Source organism: Diabrotica virgifera, chromosome 10 (assembly GCF_917563875.1).
Source record: "Diabrotica virgifera virgifera chromosome 10, PGI_DIABVI_V3a".
Taxonomy (NCBI): Eukaryota; Metazoa; Arthropoda; class Insecta; order Coleoptera; family Chrysomelidae; genus Diabrotica; species Diabrotica virgifera.
The window spans coordinates 135,647,618-135,667,188 of NC_065452.1; the positions used below are offsets into that span (position 1 = coordinate 135,647,618).

At 31.7% G+C, this 19,571-nt stretch overlaps 2 protein-coding genes across 2 annotated transcripts in view; one reads left to right on the forward strand and one right to left on the reverse strand.

Moving 5' to 3' along the window:
• LOC126893328 (fez family zinc finger protein 2-like) overlaps window positions 1–19,571 on the reverse strand; it is a 180,784-nt gene that overhangs the window by 142,377 nt on the left and 18,836 nt on the right. The gene's annotated exons all lie outside the window — the stretch shown is intronic.
• On the forward strand, window positions 16,878–19,308 carry LOC126893154 (uncharacterized). Its single transcript, XM_050663106.1, has 2 exons — window positions 16,878–17,319; window positions 19,292–19,308. Exons 1-2 carry the CDS (start codon window positions 16,878–16,880, stop codon window positions 19,306–19,308), a joined length of 459 nt encoding a protein of 152 aa, XP_050519063.1.

The window sequence follows — 19,571 nt, forward strand, 5'->3', positions numbered from 1 at the left end:
TAATTCTCGGTTGTCTTGTTATATGACGTTCACCAGCATGTATACAGTGTGTGTCAGCCGTCAGCCAAATGAAATAAATTCAGTAGTTCAAATACTAATTGTTTTTTTGAAAAATGCTCAGACCTGTCGATTAGTATTTCAAATCTAATTTTTTTACATACAATAATGTTAACAGGGTGTCCCAATTTAGAAATATGACGTCATCGTTAATTTTCTTAAATGGCAACACTGTTATTTTAATGACTATTTAGATAGAGCGTGTAAAGTTATACATAACTGCAAAATATCAAATTTTTATTTTCTAACATTTACAAGATACATAATAGTTGTGTCTGTAATGTGGAATAAACTTAATAGTTAAAATAATAATTTTTTTTTGAAAAATGCTCATACCTATCGATTATTATTTCAAATCAAAATTTTTTACATACAATAATAATGTATACAGGGTGTCCCAATTTAAAGATTTAATGTTATTTTTTATTATCTTGTAAATGGTAAGGAATAAAAATTTGATATTTTATAGTTATGTATAACTTTACACACCCTATCAAAATGGCTATCAAAATGACAGTGTTGCCATTTAAGAAAATCAACGATTTTATATTTTATACACAATTAGCCTATGGGTTTATTGGTTGGGGTGGAGCCTACAATGCTCACCTTAAAAATCTAAACATTATACAAAATTGGATTATTAGAGTAATATATAGAAGGGGTATAAGGTCTTCAGTGGAGCAGTTATTTACTGACAGTCATTTCATGGATCTAAACCAGTTGTACTCTTACAAATCTTTATTGTATTTACACAACGAGAAATCATTTCTGGATTGTACCCACTATACATACCAAACCAGAAATAGAAATTTAACAACATTAGTGCCAAAAAAAGAAAAAACAATCGGCCAACGTTGCATTGATTTTTTGGGACCAAAAATTTTCAATAACCTACCGTCTACCATTAAAGTAATATACAATTATAAAAAAATTAAAAAAGAGTTAAAAAAGTGGATCCATGGTAACAGACATAAATTACGTGAATTAGTGAATAGGTAGTAATGAGCTGAAATTAGATAAATAATTTTGTGTTTTATTAGTTTTAATCTGTCAAAAGATTCCATATTTATATTTTAATGTTGTAAAATTGTTGAAATTTAATTGTTGTATGTTGTAAAAAGTAAAAAAGTAAGGAACTGAAATGTTAGATAAGTAATTCGTTTTTTCTACTAATTTTAATTTAGTTTATCAGAAGTTTCCATATTTCTATTTTAAATTTGTAAAATTGTTGTAAAAATATTAGAATTTGTACTTAGAACAGTGTTAAAAAACTCAAACCTCACGTACAAGTTGTAGTCCATGTGGCTCACAACTTCGGTGAGAAACTGGGTTTATTTATATATTGTTATATATCTTTTGTATTGTAAAATTTTTTTGCTATAAATAAACTCTATATTATTATTATTATTATTATTATATTTTATATTATATCTCTAAATTGTATACATTATTATTGTATGAAAAAAATTTCCATTTGAAATACTAATCGACAGGTCTAACCATTTTTCAAAAAAACAATTAGAATTTGAACTATTGAATTTATTCCAAATTAGACATAACTTTGTTATTTTTTATTATCTTGTAAATGGTAAGGAATAAAATTTAATATTTTGCAGTTATGTATAACTTTACACACCCTATTAAAATAGCTATCAAAATGACAGTGTTGCCATTTAAGAAAATCAACAATGACGTCATATCTCTAAATTGGGTCACCTTGTATATATTATTATTATATGAAAAAAATTTCCATTTGAAATACTAATCGACAGGCTTAAGCATTTTTCAAAAAAATAATTAGTATTTGAGCTATTGAATTTATTCAATTTGGCTGACACACAGTGTATATTTCGTCTCTCACCTCGAAAACGTCTTACCTGTATGCGTCCATCAGAGCCACCCAAACAAAACCTAGCTTTATTACTGAAGCAGACAATATTCCATTGACTATTCCAGTTTGTCGAGCTCTGCAACATTCTAAGCGTCGACTTTTATGTTGTGGTGTCAAAGCTGACACCAAAAGCGGACGATAGGCTCTCAGTCCCATTCCAAGTAATCTTTGATTATTGATACTACCTTTCATCTATCTGCACCTAAATCATCCTTTACTTGATGTACACTGTCCAGTCTATTTCTGCATGAGAGCAAGAAATCTAAGATGGCGCAAATCACGGCCTTGAAATATTCTAAGGCGTCTATATATTAGACGCCGATATTATTTCCTTCATTCATTCTTTCTCCTGCTATCTGTACACGTCCTTTTACTACTCTGTAAATACTTTCGATTATTTTTATCAGTGTAATTGGTACTTTCATTTTCTGGATGCATTGCCATATCATTTTTCTTTCTATAGAGTCGAACGCTCCTCTTAGATCTATGAATGCCAGAATGAGCTTTCTCCCCTAGTGAATACTTCTTTCTATTATACAGGGTGTAACAAAAATACAGGTCATAAATTTAATCACATATTCTGGGATCAAAAATAGTTCGATTGAACCTAACTTACCTTAGTACAAATGTGCACATAAAAAAAGTTACAGCCCTTTGAATTTACAAAATGAAAATCGATTTTTTCCAATATATCGAAAACTATAAGATACTTTTTATTGAAAATTGACATGTGGTATTCTTATGGCAGTAGTATCTTAAGAAAAAATTATAGTGAAATTTTGACACCCCTTAAAAATTTTATGGGGGTTTTATTCCTTTAAACCCCCCCAAACTTTTGTGTACGTTCCAATTTAATTATTATTGTAGTACCATTAGTTAAACACAATATTTTAAAAACTTTTTTGCCTCTTAGTACTTTTTCGATAAGTTAGTTTTTATCGAGATATTTTGAATATTTGTCAAATCCACCACATATTTGTATATGGTTAAGTACGATTATGGAGACTTGGTAAAAATATGAAAATTTATTTATGATTTACATTTTTAGGTATATTTTGAACCATATTAAAAAAAAGCCACATCTGGATAAAAGGTTACTTATCGAAAAAATACAGAGGCAAAAAAGTTTTAAAAACACTGTGTTTAACTAATGGTATCGCTGTAATAGTTTAATGGGAACTTACACAAACATTTGGGGGGTTTAAAGGCACAAAACCCCCATAATTTTTTTATGTAAGGGTCATTCCATTTCAAATCACTCAATTTTGGAGCAAAAAAAATTTTGGACCTCCGATTTGTCTGAAAATTGGTATATAGCTTCTGCGGGACGTAAAAATAAGATATTTAAGGTCAAAAAATCTTCTTCTTTTTTTCTCAAAATGTTATTTTATGCGATTTTACAGTGATTTGGTGTTTATTTATACAAATTTGCATTTTCTATCGTAAAGTATCAATGGAAAACATAATATTTTAATAGAAGGGACTCAAAAATGTCATTATATGGCATTATAACAAGTTACTTTGATTCAAAATAAGCTTTTGATCAAATTTTAGTGTAGAAAACGTTAAAATACCGTTTTTTACATTTTTCTCCATTCCCAAAATACATCATAATCGATTTGGCTGAAAATTTGCCCACAGATAGACAATACATAGTACTTTAAGTGGTGAGAAGGATTTGAATTAGATTACAATACCAAAAAAGTTACATGCAATATTATAGTCAAAAATATAGGCGTCTACTGTAAGTACAATTAACTCGAAAATATCGACCTCACGACAAAAATTGTTAAAAAGAAATTGTAATAATTGTAAATACGATTTATTTGGAACAATTTCAGTTCCTACCATTTTTGTCGAAAAGGTAAAAATGGCGGAGATATTGAGCAAAACAGGTTCTCCTTTAAAATCAAGATGGCGACAAACGTAACGGAGGAATTCATTCGTGATTTTAAATTTAGGCTACTATTGACTCCCCTAAAGATCAAAAAAATAAAATTTTGGGCAGCTCGGCATTCAAGGTCAAATGCTATCCCGACTGGACTAATATATACTTTTGAGTCTGATATTACTGCATGTAACTTTTTTGGTAGGTATTGTAATATAATTCAAATCCTTCTAACCACTTAAAGTCCTATCTTTTGGCTATCTGTGGGCAAATTTTCAGCCAAATCGATGACGATGTATTTTGGGAATGGAGGAAAATGTAAAAAACGGTATTTTATCGTTTTTTACACTATAAAATTTGATCAAGAACTTGTTTTGATTCAAAATAACTTGTTATAATGCCATATAATGACATTTTTGAGTCCTTTCTATTAAAATATTATGTTTTTCATTGATACTTTACGACAGAAAATGCAAATTTGTTTAAATAAACACCAAATCACTGTAAAATCGCATAAAATAACATTTTGAGAAAAAAAGAAGAAGAAGATTTTTTGACCTTAAATATCTTATTTTTACGTCCCGCAGAAGCTATATTATACCAATTTTCAGACAAATCGGAGATCCAAAATTTTTTGCCTGAGTGATTTGACATGGAATGTACCGTAAACATATTCAAAAAGAAGCCGCATCTCGATAAAAACTGCCTTATCGAAAAAATATTAAGAGGCAAAAAAGTTTTGAAAATATTGAATTTAACTAATGGTACCACAATAATAATTTCATTGGCACGTACACAAAAGTTTGGGGGGGTTTAAGGGAACAAAACCCCATAACATTTTTAGGGGGTGCACAAATTTCACTGTAATTTTTTCTTAAGATACTACTGCCATAAGAATGCTACATGTCAATTTTCAATAAAAAAATATCTAATAGTTTTCGATATATTCGAGAAAATCGATTTTCATTTTGTAACTTCAAAGGGCTATAACTTTATTTATGTGCATATTTGTACTAAGGTAAGTTAGGTTCGTTCGAACTATTTTTGGTCCCAGAATATGTACTTTAATTTATGACCTGTATTTTTGTTACACCCTGTATTTCTAATACCTAATGTAACTGTTATCGTTTGTCTGTCTTTTTGATCTAAACGCCAGTTGTTCTTCTTCCAGTTCTTTTTCTACCTCTTGTCTTAGCCTCTTCTTTACTATTTTCATGTACCTAAGTATATTTTAAAACATACCGATGACAAACATATTGCTCTATAATTTTTGCAGTTGGCGTGTTCTCCCTTTTTGTACATTGGCACTATTTTTAGGTTATTTCGCCAGTCTTTTGGCATTTGTTTCTTTTTCCATGCCTCTTTGTATATTTTCCATAGCCAGTTTAGCCCTTCTTCTCCCTTGTATTTTACCATTTCCAGGTCTATGTCATCATCCACTCCAGCTTTGACTGTTGTATTTGATATTTTTTGTATTACTTCTTCTCTACTTATTTGCTTTACCTATTTCTATGTTCTCGTCATATTGATATGTTTCATTTCTATGCTACTATATTTTCGAAGTAATCTTTCCATATTTTAGCTATCTTTTCTGCATTTGTCTGGATTTGGTTTGCTGTATCCTTTACTGCTGTTATTTCTTTATGTTTTCCTTTCTTCATACATACACTGGGGTGCAAAATTAACCGGACACTTACTTAAAAATACAGTAGAACCTCGCAAATCCGAACCCCGCTAATCGAAACGTTCGGCAAATCCGAACCAACGCAAAGTGAAAAAAATTAAAAAATTCAAGACAAAAACTTAAAAACATGTTTATTATACAGAGTAAACCCAGAAAATTAAACAATGTAGGATTAATAAGACTTTGACATTTAAAATTTTCTTAAAAATAAATACGTACTTTAATTATACATATAGTGCTTATAAAGGTCAAACATAAACTTATTTCGGTTCTCTCGTAGTCAACTTGAGTCCAAAAATATTGTCCACACTCTTGCGAGAACATTTTGGGACTCAAAATCAACGACAATGAAAGCTTTGAACTACTAGTTATGTCTAACTTTCGGATAATCCGAACTTTTCGGAATCCGAACAGGCTCTGTCCCCCCAATTAGTTCGGATTTTCGGGATTTTACTATAGGTCATTTTTGATGTCGCGAATTTCCTAAACCTGTTGTCCGATTTAAGTGATTTTTTTAATATTATAGCCTTGTTCTTTAGCAATACCGCTGTAACAGAATTGTTGCCAAACAGTTCAATTTTCATTGTATACCGGGTGTACCAATCAAATTGTGTTTTTTTATCAAAGTTCGCATCACCTTGTGGAATATTTTAACATTTATAAAATACTGAAATTAAAATTCAACTATAGCCTCATGTTTTCTCAACATTTTGTTTCTTGATTCTATCGCTTACAATAGACCATAAAAAAGTTACGTACTTTAACAACTAGACATGTTTTTCATCAATACAGGGTGTTTTTAAATAAGTATGGCAAACTTTAAGGGGAAATTCTGCATGAAAAAATAATGACAGTTTGCTTTATAAACGGTATGACAACAAATGTTTGGTTTTCGAGATAGGGGCTGTTGAAATTTTTCTTACAAACTGACGATTGATTTATTGCTTTAAAACCGGTTGAGATATGGAAATGAAATTTGGTGGGTTGTAAATCGTAGTTATTGCACATTTTCTGACATATATTTAAGAATTTAATCTTCAACATTTGCGTGGATACGGGTAATATGACGGCTCATATTACCCGTATGCGCGCCAATGATGAATATTAAATTCTTACTTACATGTCAAAAAATGTACAATAATTACGTCTTAAAACCCACCAAATTTCATTTGCATATATCAACCGGTTTTAAAGCAATAAATAAATCGTCAGTTTGTAAGAAAAATTTCAACAGCCCCTATCTCGAAAACCAAACATTTGTTGACATACCGTTTATAAAGCAAACTGTCATTATTTTTTCATGCAGAATTTCCCTTTAAAGTTTTCCATACTTATTTAAAAACACCATGTATTGATGAAAAGCATGGCTAATTGTTAAAGTAGGTACCTAACTTTTTTATGGTCCAACATAAGCGAATGAATCGAAAAACAGAATGTTCAGAAGACATGAGGCTATGGCAGTTGAGTTTTAGTCTGAGTATTTTATAAATGCTAGAATATTCCACAGGGTGATGCGAACTTTGAGACGAAAAAACAGTTTCATTGGTACACCCGGTATACAATGAAAATTTACCTGTTTGGCAACAATATTATTACAGCGATACTGCTAAAGACTAAGGCTATAGCATATTAAAAAATAACTTCGAGACATCAAAAATGAGCCCTTTTTAAGGTGTCCGGTTAATTTTGCACCCCAGTGTATTATGTCTGATTGTTGTCCAAAAGACAACTTGACTTTTAAACTTTAAATATTTACTTGCGTTATTGATTACAAATTAGGTGATTTCGTACGCCAATGATTTATATTCTAATTTCTTTCTTCGCCCAGTTTTTGTTTTTTTGGCACATTTGTCACACCATGTAAAATCAAATATGATATAAGTACAAACGTAAACAACATTAAATTAAAGAATTCTCTTTTGAATACCATTTGCATCTAAGCATTAATTTGTAAAAATTAATAAATATATATAATTTAAATCATATTTAAAAAGTGCTCTATATAATATAAAAACATTTAATTTAGTTTCATCTCCAATATGAAATACCTTTCAATTCATCCGACCGAAAACAATTCTTTTTAAAACAATGGACCTCTCGAAAAGCAATATAGTGCGTGCATTATTAGGAAAGTAAATATTGATTAGTTAGAAAACGCTAGCACTTGATAAATAAAGGTCTGGAAAGAATTGAAAAAGCCTCCACAACCCCGATTTACTTTTGTTTTTGATATCGAGCGCACTTAAACTTTCTTTAGCTTCAGACGCTTCAGCTGTTTTAGGGGGATGTTTACCATACAGGAAAATCTGAGTTGTTTGAGTGGCCAAGTTTATAGATATATTCTTTTGTGTGTATTATACAACAGTAACTTATTTTTGAAGTTATGAAGTTTGATGAATGGTCGTTTCTCAAAAATGGCAGTCGAGAAAATACGGTTAACTGAATAAAAGAAGGTGAAACGAAATGCACACTTTTTGTTAACAAAGTGTCGTTTTTTATTAATATTTTTAGGCTATTTTTGCTTTGAAAACAATACAAAATTGTAAAATTCATACAATACAATCCATTCTTGAACAGAAGACTGGAATATTTTTGAAGTTATACTTCTTTACCGGCGATAGAGGGTAAATTTTTATATGGGAAAACCTAGCGACCGGGCGAATGCGCATTATAACTTTGTTCTGATTGGATGTTCAAATGACATGTCAAAAATTATTCAATATGGCGGATGTGGCACAGCTGTAAGATTATATATGGTTGTTGCGTTTTAAAATTTGTGTGAAAAGAAACAACAAACAAAAGTTAGTTAATAGTTATACTGCCTTTTTAAATAGTTTTCATATACCTATATTTTTGGACTATTTTGGACAAGGAAAACTCATTCTAATTTGGTAAGTAGTTATTATTATAATCATATTGTAATTATACATTTGGATTAGGTTGAAATACATACATTTATTTTCTCAAGAATGCGGATTTTAGAGAGAAATCCCAAATTAGGTTCGATTTTTATTTTTAAATTATGATTTTTTGGCGTAGATTTATTTATCTAGTAGGTATGTAATGCTTTGATTTACATACTTAATTTGATTACCAACAAAAGTTCTACCAATCTTCATCTAATATATTGTTTTCTTACTGTTTTGTTATATTTTTATATTTTCTTCCACAAAATTTAAAATACATAATTTAATTTCCAAAACAACTACGAGGTCATCACTATAAATTGAAAAAGGAACCTTTTAAAACTACTGTAAGGCAAAACTTTTTGGTAAATCGTGTTTTTGATAAATGGAACAGTTTAAGTGATGACATCGTAGGGGCTATTAGCTTAAACAGTTTCAAAAACAGATTTGATGAGAACTAACTGGACATTGTATGTGTAATGTTAGCAATTTTTGTTAAAATAGTTGTTGTAAAATATAAGGATATATTTTATGTTTTTTTTATGAGAAAAAAATTTGTAATTTTTAGGTATACTTACTTTCTAATTTTTGTATCTTTTTTAATTTTCTATTGTTGTAACAACTTTTATGAAAACCAATTCTTTTGAATATTTACTTTAATTTAATTTTTATTTTGTAAGAATTTGTTTTATGTTATATTATTTAGTTTAAGACCTACAATTATTTTTGTACTTTGAGCCATATAAGCTCTGCTTTGGCTCGATATTATTGTATAATAATAATAATAATAATAAAATAATAATAACTGTCACACAGTAAAACGTTCAGTTACCGTATTTTCCCAGCTGTTATATCTATGATTTTTCCACGTGATAAATAATGTGGGATTGGACGAGTGAGTCTACGCTTCGATTACGAGTCAAAGCGGCACGAAATTCACGGGTTCGATTCCCGATGCAAGTTTTTATTTTTTTATGCATGTTATGATTGTAAGTATATTTGTTATATAATTTTTTTTTTCAGAAAATGCGTATTTAAAATTTTTGCCAACAATTATTATCGTTCAGAAATCATTTTTTCTTTGTGGCATTTTTCAATGTGTTTGTGTGCGTTTTATTCTTTTATTTTTTTAAATTTTTGGTATTGTCTTAAAAATCACATAATATGTAGTAGAAGTATAACTTCTTACGTGCGTACAAAGTACACACACATTCTTTTTTTTATACATTTTCTCTTCTTCTTCCTCTTTATAAGCAATTCTGCTTGTTCATTGGCTCTATGGAAGGTTGTCATCCCATCTTTTGCGCGGTCGGTCGACCTATACTTCTTCTACCGATTGATCATTTATCTCTTGCTATTTTGACCAAGAAGAAATACTATTACTAATGGATGAACGACGACGACACAAGAATGACCCAGGTGGCAGCAATATGTAAAAAACATTAACAGGCAAATAAAAGCAAAGATAAGAATAGCAAAAAATGAATGGCTTAAGCAACAATATATCGATCTAGAACATTTACAACGACAGCACGACGATCGGAATTTACATAAAAAGCTTAAGGAGACTGCTGGAATATACAAAAAACGAAGACCAACTATTATAGTTAATCAGGATAACCAGGTAGTGCTAGGTGAAAAAGAGAAAATTCATATATGGGAAAACTATATCCAGGAGCTCTTTCATGACGAAAGACCCATGAGTGAAGTTTATACAGACGACCAGCTGACTGGCCCTTCAATCACTAAAGAGGAATTAGAAAAGGCAATATTATATTCAAAAAACAATAAGGCACCTGGACCTGATGAAATCCCTTCAAAAATACTCAAACTACTAGATGAAAGGGGAATTTCAGCACTACATAAAATATTTAATTTTATTTATGAAACTGGTTGCTATCCTCAGCAGTGGTTGCTCTCTACATTTATTCCCCTACCCAACAAAGTCAATGTAAAAAGGTGTGAGGATCACAGACTCATTAGCCTGATCAGTCACACTTTGGAATATTCTTAAAAATATTACATCAAAGATTATACAAAAAATGTGAATGGGACATCAGTGATTCTCAGTTTGGGCTTGGGCAAGGTTTGGGAAAAAGAGAAGCAATAGTAGCAACACAGGTGTTGGTCCAAAATTGTTACGATCAGAGGACGGACGTATTCCTGTGCTTTTTAGACTACCAGAAAGCGTTTGATCGTGTCCAACATCACAAGTTAATGCAGATCCTCAAGAAGCTTGATATAGACCAAAAAGACATAAGATGCATTGAAAACTTGTACTGGTATCAGGCAGCACAATTAAAAATAGACAATTCTATATCCAAATCCATACATATAAGAAGGGGTGTTCGGCAGGGATGTGTGCTTTCCCCTCTTTTATTTAACATTTATTCGGAAGCCATATTTCAAGAGTCTTGGAAGATGCAGAGATGGGAATCAAAGTGAATGGAGTATTGATCAACAACATACGATACGCTGATGATGCTGTCTTAATTTGCGACAACATAGCAGATCTTCAACAACTTGTCACTATAATCGAAGAATACAGTAAGCGAATGGGATTAGAGATTAATACCAAAAAGACCAAATTCATGATCATCTCCAGAAACTTGGATGCATTTGAAAACTCCACCATAACACTGAATACTAAGTCCAATGAGAGAGTGAGCAAATCCAAATACCTAGGAACGTGGCTTTTTTAAGACTGGGCATCGGACAAGGAAGTAAAATGTCGCATTGAGCACGCTCGACAAGCTTTCGTAAAATTCAGGAAGGTACTGACCTGCTCAGAGTTCGACCTTACACTGAGACTAAGGTTTACTAAATGCTACGTGTGGTCGGTGCTGCTATATGGCATAGAGGGCTGGACACTCAAAACGAGGGATATAAACAGATTAGAAGCCTTCGAAATGTGGCTTTATCGCCGTATCCTAAAGATACCATGGACGGCGAAAGTCACAAACGTGGATGTCCTTAAAAGAATCAACCAAGAACGTCAGCTTTTCGAAAACATCAAGAAAAGAAAAACGGCGTATTTGGGTCACATCATGCGAAACGAAAAATACCAGTTCCTTCAACTTATAATCCAGGGTAAAATTGAAGGCAAGAGAGGAATAGGACGCAAGAAAATGTCCTGGCTCCGAAACATAAGGCAATGGACAAGGATTAACGACATACAATCTCTGATACACATTGCAAGAAACAGAGAGTTAATGGAAAATGTGATCGCCAACATCCATTAGTGGATTTGCATTTGAAGAAGAAGAAGATTTTTACCACACGTGTCTCCCCCATTCTGCTTATGTGGTTATTTCATTCTTTTTTCTATTTAGTGTCCATTCGGTTATGCATTGTACGTTACATATTCTTCTACTTCACTTTCGATCTCTCAGCGTATTTCATGTAATTCTTCTCAGTAAGTACTCTCATCTCTGCCGTTTCCAGTAGTCTTTGTGTTGTGGCTGTATCCGGTCTTGTCTCTGATGCTGATGCATATGTCATTATTGGTCTTACACTGGCTTTCTGAATTTTTCACTTCACTACTACTACTATCGGTTTACAGCGTTCTCCGACGCCTTCCGACTCCTAACCGCCATTCTTCTCTGTTTAACCATAGACCTGGAGGGATTTCTCTTTCCTCTAGTTCTTTTTCAATTCCCTCCCTCCAGCTTCTTCTCGGCCTTCCTCTTTTTCTTCTCCCTTGTGGTGTCCATGCCAAAATCTGTTTAGGGATCCTGTCATCTGGCATTCTCTGTACATGGCCGTACCATAAAAGTTGTTTTTTTTATGTCATCAATTATTGTATGTGTTACTCCCATCATTTCTCGTATTCTCTCGTTCGCTATCCGATCTCTTCTTGATTTGCCTGCTGCTCTTCTCCAGAAGTCCATTTCTGTTACTAGTAACATTTTCTGAGCTCTTTGTTTCAGTGGCCAAACTTCACTGCCATATATGATTATACTTTTAAGTATGCTATTGTATATGAGCTGTTTGTTCGCTTTAGATATTGACTGGTCCCACAGAATGCCGTTCATCATGGATATGGCTTTTCTACCCTGTATGTTTCTGTCTTTTATAGCAGCGTCGAGTGTTCCATCTTGAGTTATCTTCATGCCCAGGTACTTGTATTCATCGCAGTGTTTAATTGCTACCCCATCGTCTAATATAATGGACTGCTTTGTTCCTCCAATACACATGGCATTTTTTTCTTTTCACTTCTTTTTTCACTTCATCTCAGTATTAATATGTCGGTTTCGCCATACAGTGTTTAAGGCATCCTGCTAGTCTACACTCAAAAAAATTTAGTTCGCAATATTGATTACCAGTGATTATTGAATAGTATTTCGTTGTAACAACAATTTAATTTTTTGTTTCAACGAACTTTTAGACATTGACGAATGTATTTGGTTATTGTCACAATGATTGAATAATAATTGTGAAAATAACTAAGGTACATTAATAAATAACACTCAATTTATTCAGCCAATAACTTAGTTTCGTATATTTAATAAATAATGTTAATTCTGGCAGCAACTCACTTTCTTGATTTCGTATATGACAAGCAATTACCTTGGTTTATCGTGACAACGTACAGATTTCATTAAAACAATGTACAAATGTTGTTAATATAGAGTAATATATGATTATTGTATAGATGTAAACTGATTGTTGTGACAACGAATGCATTAATCAATCTACTACTGCGTTTAATAACCACAATCAATGCGTCCATGGTGACAATAAACGTAGTTGTTGAGACAATAAATGTTTTGCTTGACCATTTGAAATGTAACGGCTTTCTCTTATCGTGTTACCCCTAGCTTCTCTGTGTTACCATTGTTTAAAAAATAATTATTTGTTAAACAATGCTGTTACCTCTGCCGAAGTGCCGAATAATAATTTCATTTCATTTCCAAGTGTAGTCCGTAGTAGAAGGAAGTTTTCGTGTGTCTATTATCGTGAAATTTCGGTCAATTTCTTTTTAAATTTTTTTCGAATTCTGAGAAAACTAATTAGTATTTTTGAAAATGTAAACGCAGAATAAAATATTACAGTATTATCGAGGGTCTGAAGTCCCTGAGAACTTCTATAATGATTATTTTAATAAGTCACAGGGGTGAAAAAGAAAATTTAGTATGATTTTTAATTTCAAATATACCATTCAAAAGAAACTTTTTGTTTATTCTAAGGGACTTTCAACTCTCGGTAATAATGTAATCTTTTATTCTGCGTTTAAATTTTTCAAAAATACTTATTAGTTTTCTCATAATTCCAAAAAAAATGAATGCGTTTAAAAAGAATTCGATCGAAATTTTGCACCTGCGTTCTCAAAAAGGATTAAAGTGTTATACATTTTTGGAATCACTATTTCAAACGCTTTTAAATGAGCTGTCACATGATGTACATTCCCATTTAAAAAAATCAAAGTTATGCCTGTCACCTGAAGAGGGATCGTGTAAAGTTCGAAACATTGATGTTATAATATACTTTGATTATTTTAAAAATCGACCTGTCCGAGCGTTTTGCTTATGTGCTAAAAATAAATAGTAAAGTTAATAATGGGGGGGGGGGAGTGTAACATTTATTCCAGCGCACTGTATAAGTGAAATCATAATATGATTTCTCATATTATGAGAAATCACACAGTGTAAAGTCCATTAGTTTTAGGACAAAAAAGGGGGATTTAAAAAATTATTATTAATCAATATCATACATTGGGCTAATGCATTCAGTAATTATTAATATAAAATACGTTCATAGTAGGAATGAACGAAACTGATTTTAAGATTGAATAGAATTCCTTGGAAGAATAACCGTATTTATTGTGGGAATGAACGGAATTAATTGTAAGAATAAACGGAAATAATTGTAGAAATAAACAAAATACGTTAGGAGAAAAAACACTGTTATTGACACAACGAATATTCTTCGTCGGTCAATTAACGACGTTGTTGTTTCAATGAATAGTGTTAAAAAAATAAAAACCTTATTTTGTAAAAGGTATATGTATTTAAAATCTCTAAAAAGGGCTGTATCACAAAACGTTTTCGGAATCAATATTCTATCATCAGTGTTATCACAGGTTTACATGCTTTAAGCCACCAAAATGTACAGGTAAAAACCCTTAAATTCATTTTAAACAGTTGGTTTCATCAACCAATATGGTTGATGTCATGTGATGCCAGGGGTTAATCTGGAAATATTTTAAACATCTTTCAAAATTAGATAATATAATGTAACCCCAACTGTTTAAAATCAATTTAAGGGTTTTTACCCGTACATTTTGGTGGCTTAAAGCATGTAAACCTGTGATAACACTGATGATGGAATATTGATTCCGAAAACGTTTTGTGATACAGCCCTTTTTAGGGATTTTAAATACATATACATCATATACCTTTTACAAAATAACGTATTTATTTTTTGTGATTTATGGTATACAGCCAGTACAGGAATTTTTCCTTTTGATACGAATAGTGTCCGTTGACTCAATGAACAGAGTTCGTAATATCAATAAAGTGATAATGAATGTTCATCCATCATTCAATAAACGTAATACATTGGCTCAACTAACGAAAATATGAATTGATAAACATCGCTTTGTTCCAATAAAACCATGAATTGGACAAATTTTAAATATTGCGTTTGTTGTATGAATTAACATTTTTATTGATATTACGTACCTTTTTCGTTGAGTGTACTTGCTTTTTGTACTTGATTTCTCAATTCTTTGTCCAGGTCTCCTTAGCTGGACAATGTAATTCCAAGGTATTTTATTTTCATTTCTTGTTTAATACTGATGAGATCAATTTCTATTTTACATTTGATTGGTTCTTTACTGATTACTATTGTTTTAGTTTTCTGAGATAAAATTGTCATATTGAATTCTTTTGTTCTCATGTCAAATCTGTGGACTAATTTTTGCAGAGGACATACAGTAATCCCTCATTATCCGCGGACTCATCAACCGCGGTTTCACTTATCCGCGGTTACGATATCTGTTGAATCTTTAATGAGAATATTTTATTATTTTTATGTTTTTTATAATTTGATCAGTCGCGTTAAATTACTCATGATACGCCACTGGCGCTTGTTCTTTGTAGTAAGACTACGGCAATTAGTTTATAGTTCGGAAGGTTTAAAATACCAGACGCTGATCTCAGTGTCTTTATTTTTGTTGATATGATAATACTATTTCACAGATATGCAATTTCATCATATTTCTTTCCATGTACATTTTAATATACGTATCCAATTTGGGATTATATGTCATATTCTTCTTTGGATCGTGGATCCCTCGCCAACCACGGTTTCACCAACCACACCTTTCTCTTCGGAACGTAATCCCCGCGGTTGAAGAGGGATTACTGTACCTTCATCTTCAACACCACGTCGTCTGCGTAACAGAGTATTTTTACTTCTTTGTTTCCCATTCTGTATCCTTTTCCTTTGTTTGCGATTTTCTCGGGAGTGAAAAAATATACCTACGTTCAAACTAGGCCCGGAATTAGATAAAATGACTAATTCTAAGAAACTTTTGATCTATAGAGTTTTTTCACTAAGTCAATACTTTTCGATTTATTTGCGAGTGAATATGTTCATTTTTAATAAAAAAAAAACATGATTTTGGGCGGTTTTTCGCAGATAACTCAAAAAGTAAGTATTTTAGCGAAAAAAATATTCTTAGTAAAAATATAGCTTATAAAAAATTAGGTATAAGGTATATTTTTGATAAGAATATTTTTTTTTGCTCAAATACTTACTTTTTGAGTTATCTCCGAAAAACCGTCCAAAGCCCTGTTTTTTCTGTTAAAAATGAACATATTCACTTGCAAATAACTCGAAAAGTATTGACTTAGGGAAAAAACTCTATAGAGCAAAAGTTGCTTAGAATTAGTCATTTGATCCAATTCCGGACTTATTTTGAATGTATATTTTTCACCGTTGAGAGGGGGTATTCCCCTCCATTTTTGTAAAATGGAGGGTTGTAAACTTTTTCTTATATAATAATAGACAATTTCAACTACCTATTCCCAAATTTTCATCTTTCCTTTATTTTTTTTGGGGTCAGATTGTTCTTTGATCGGGCTATTACTCGTTGAGTCTTACTCTGCCAAGTGCTTTCTTCAAGTCAATCAGACAGAAATAATTCTGGTCTATTATACTCTAGTGATTTCTCAGTGATTTGTTTTATGCAGAAAGCCCTGTTGCTCATTTCCTCAACTTATCCTCTGATTTATTACCTCTTGTAAAATTTTAGTTGTAAGTTTTAGGGTAGTATTTAACAAGTTGATACCTCTGTAGTTTTCTGGCTACAGAGGTATCAACTTGTTAAATACTACCCTAAAACTTACAACTAAAATTTTACAAGAGCTAATAAATCAGAGGATAAGTTGAGGAAATGAGCAACAGGGCTTTCTGCATAAAACAAATCACTTGATGTAAAATGCAATGATTGTAAAAAGCAATAGTTTTAAGTACCTAGGATCGGTATTACAGAGTAATGGAGAAATAGATGGAGATGCATGCAGTAGAATTAGGGCTGGATGGATGAAGTGGAAAGAAGCGAGTGGTGTGTTGTGTGACAGAAAAATTCCAATGAAGCTGAAGGGAAAATTCTATAAAACAGCCATAAGACCAGCTATGATGTACGGAACTGAATGTTGGGCAGTGAAAAAGAAAGAGGAACAGCGAATGCATGTGGCGGAAATGAGAATGCTTAGATGGATGAGTGGAGTGACAAAGAAGGATAAAATTAGAAATGAGTATATTAGGGGAAGTCTAGGTGTGGCACCAATTGATGCCAAAATGAGAGAGCATAGGTTAAGATGGTTTGGTCATGTTCAACGTCGAGACGTTAACCACCCAATACGAAGAATAGCTGAAGTGCAGATTCCAGGAAGGAGTATGAGAGGAAGACCAAAGAAGACATGGGGGGAGACGATAAGGCAGGACATGTTGGTAAAGGGGATTAACATTGATATGGCTCAAGATAGAATTGTGTGGAGAAATGCAATTAGGGAAGCCGATCCCGCATAGGGATAAGGCAAAGAGAATGATGATGATGATGATACCTCTGTAGTTTTCTGGCTGTTTTCTATCTCCTTTTTTGAATAGTAGTTCGCTCGTTTTCCATTCTTCCGGTATTTTATTGTGTTTTAAAATTTTGTTAATTAATACTGTAAATTATTGTTCTGTCATTGCTGCTCCACAATATTTCAGTAATTCGTTTGGTATTTCGTCTTTACCTGCAGCTTTTCTGTTATTCAGTTCTTCAGCTTTTTAAGTGTTTTTCTAACTCCCTGTGTACTATACATATATACATTGTAAACCATAAACTTAAAGCCTTCGAGATGTGGCTATACAGGCGAATCCTAAGGATATCATGGACGGACAAGATAACCAACGAGACCGTATTACGAAGAGTGGGCAAAGAAAGAGAGGTGGCGTATACCATTAAAAGGAGAAAGTTAGAATATCTCGGACACATAATGAGAAACGGCACTAAATACAGATTACTGAAGGTAATCTTTCAAGGTAAACTATTCGGAAAGCGACGAATTGGGAGAAGAAGAATATCATGGTTAAAGAACCTGAGGAAATGGTTCTCCACACAAACAACTAATCTATTTAAAGCATCATAAAATAATTATAGCCAGAATGATCGCCAATATTCGAAACGAATAGGCACTAAAAAAAGAAAACATAAAACTTTAAAAAGAGTACATACTACAGACAGTAGTAATAAAAAAAATCATTGCATTAAAATATGAGAGTTTATCTCCAATAATATGCAGATTCATTTTGAAATCGAAAACAAGCTGTAAAATTTTTTCCCTCTTTTAACATACTTACAAACCACCCCTCGTTTTTCAAAAAGTCTATCTATCTAATTGCTGTTTCATTGCCAAATCTTTTTTTTTTCTCCTTTTAATATGAAATAGAAGTTAATCTTTTTGGTAAGCTTCTAACTTCTCTTTCTTTCACTCTTTCGTCACGTTCTAACATCCAGCCAATTTATATATTCGCCAAATTATTAAATTTATTAATAATATATTAAGGGCCGGTTGTTCGAAAGCTAATCAACAATGATCATTATCAAATATTTAATTACTGTCACCAACTGTCAATGTCAACTTTATTTGGGTTGCTGAAAACATAATATGAAATTACTTAATCAATTATGTTAATAATTGTTATGTTAATTGATTAACTAATCTCATAATTTTAATCAATTATGTTTTCAGCAACCCAATAAAAGTTGACATTGACAGTTGTGGTGACAGTAATTAAATATTTGATAGTGATCATTGTTGATTAGCGTTCGAACAACCGGCCCTAAATGTTGTTCTGAAGCTATTTCCTTGTGGCATTTTTATGATTAACTCTATTTATATGGGAAATAAGCCACAATTAAATTGAAAAAATAATTTTATTAACGTTTCGACGCCCAAATCGGGTGTCGTTGTCAAAATACAAAATATGTACTACTATATGAAACAAAAATGTTGTTGTTAAGTAAAATATTCTTCTAATAATTTATTTTATCGCCAACCACCACTAAAGTCATTAATTATTGTACTCATTTGACTCCATTTGCGGCAGTAAAGTAACACTTTATTGTACTGAAAGAAGAATTTTACTTGACCTGCCGCGATTAATCAAATTAACCGAGATTGAATGTAAGTGGTCGATGGTAGTAATCAATTATTTATTTGAGTGAACTTAAAATTTATTTACTTTAATTATTGAAAATATTGTACACAATTTACGTTATTATTAATTAAATTTATGCCAAAATGTGAAATTCTGTAGTATTTTGCAATTATACTCATATAAAATTAATCAAAATTTTACCGATTTAGTAATTATGCAGTATTGATAACTACCTATCTATCAATTAAAAATCGAAAGCGGCATGCAGAAGTCACCTGTCATCTGTCATCACTGTCATATTTAAAAAGTTTAAATTGAAAATTGTATTTATTGTAATTAAAGTGTTAAAACGAATATCAAATAATTATAGTACAGTAGTGCTGCTTTGGAAATGGAAGAAATTACATGAACGCCACCTGAAATACGCAAGAAATCGTTAAGTCTGTTTTAGACTACTTATTACATAAAATGATACAAGAAAATGGTATA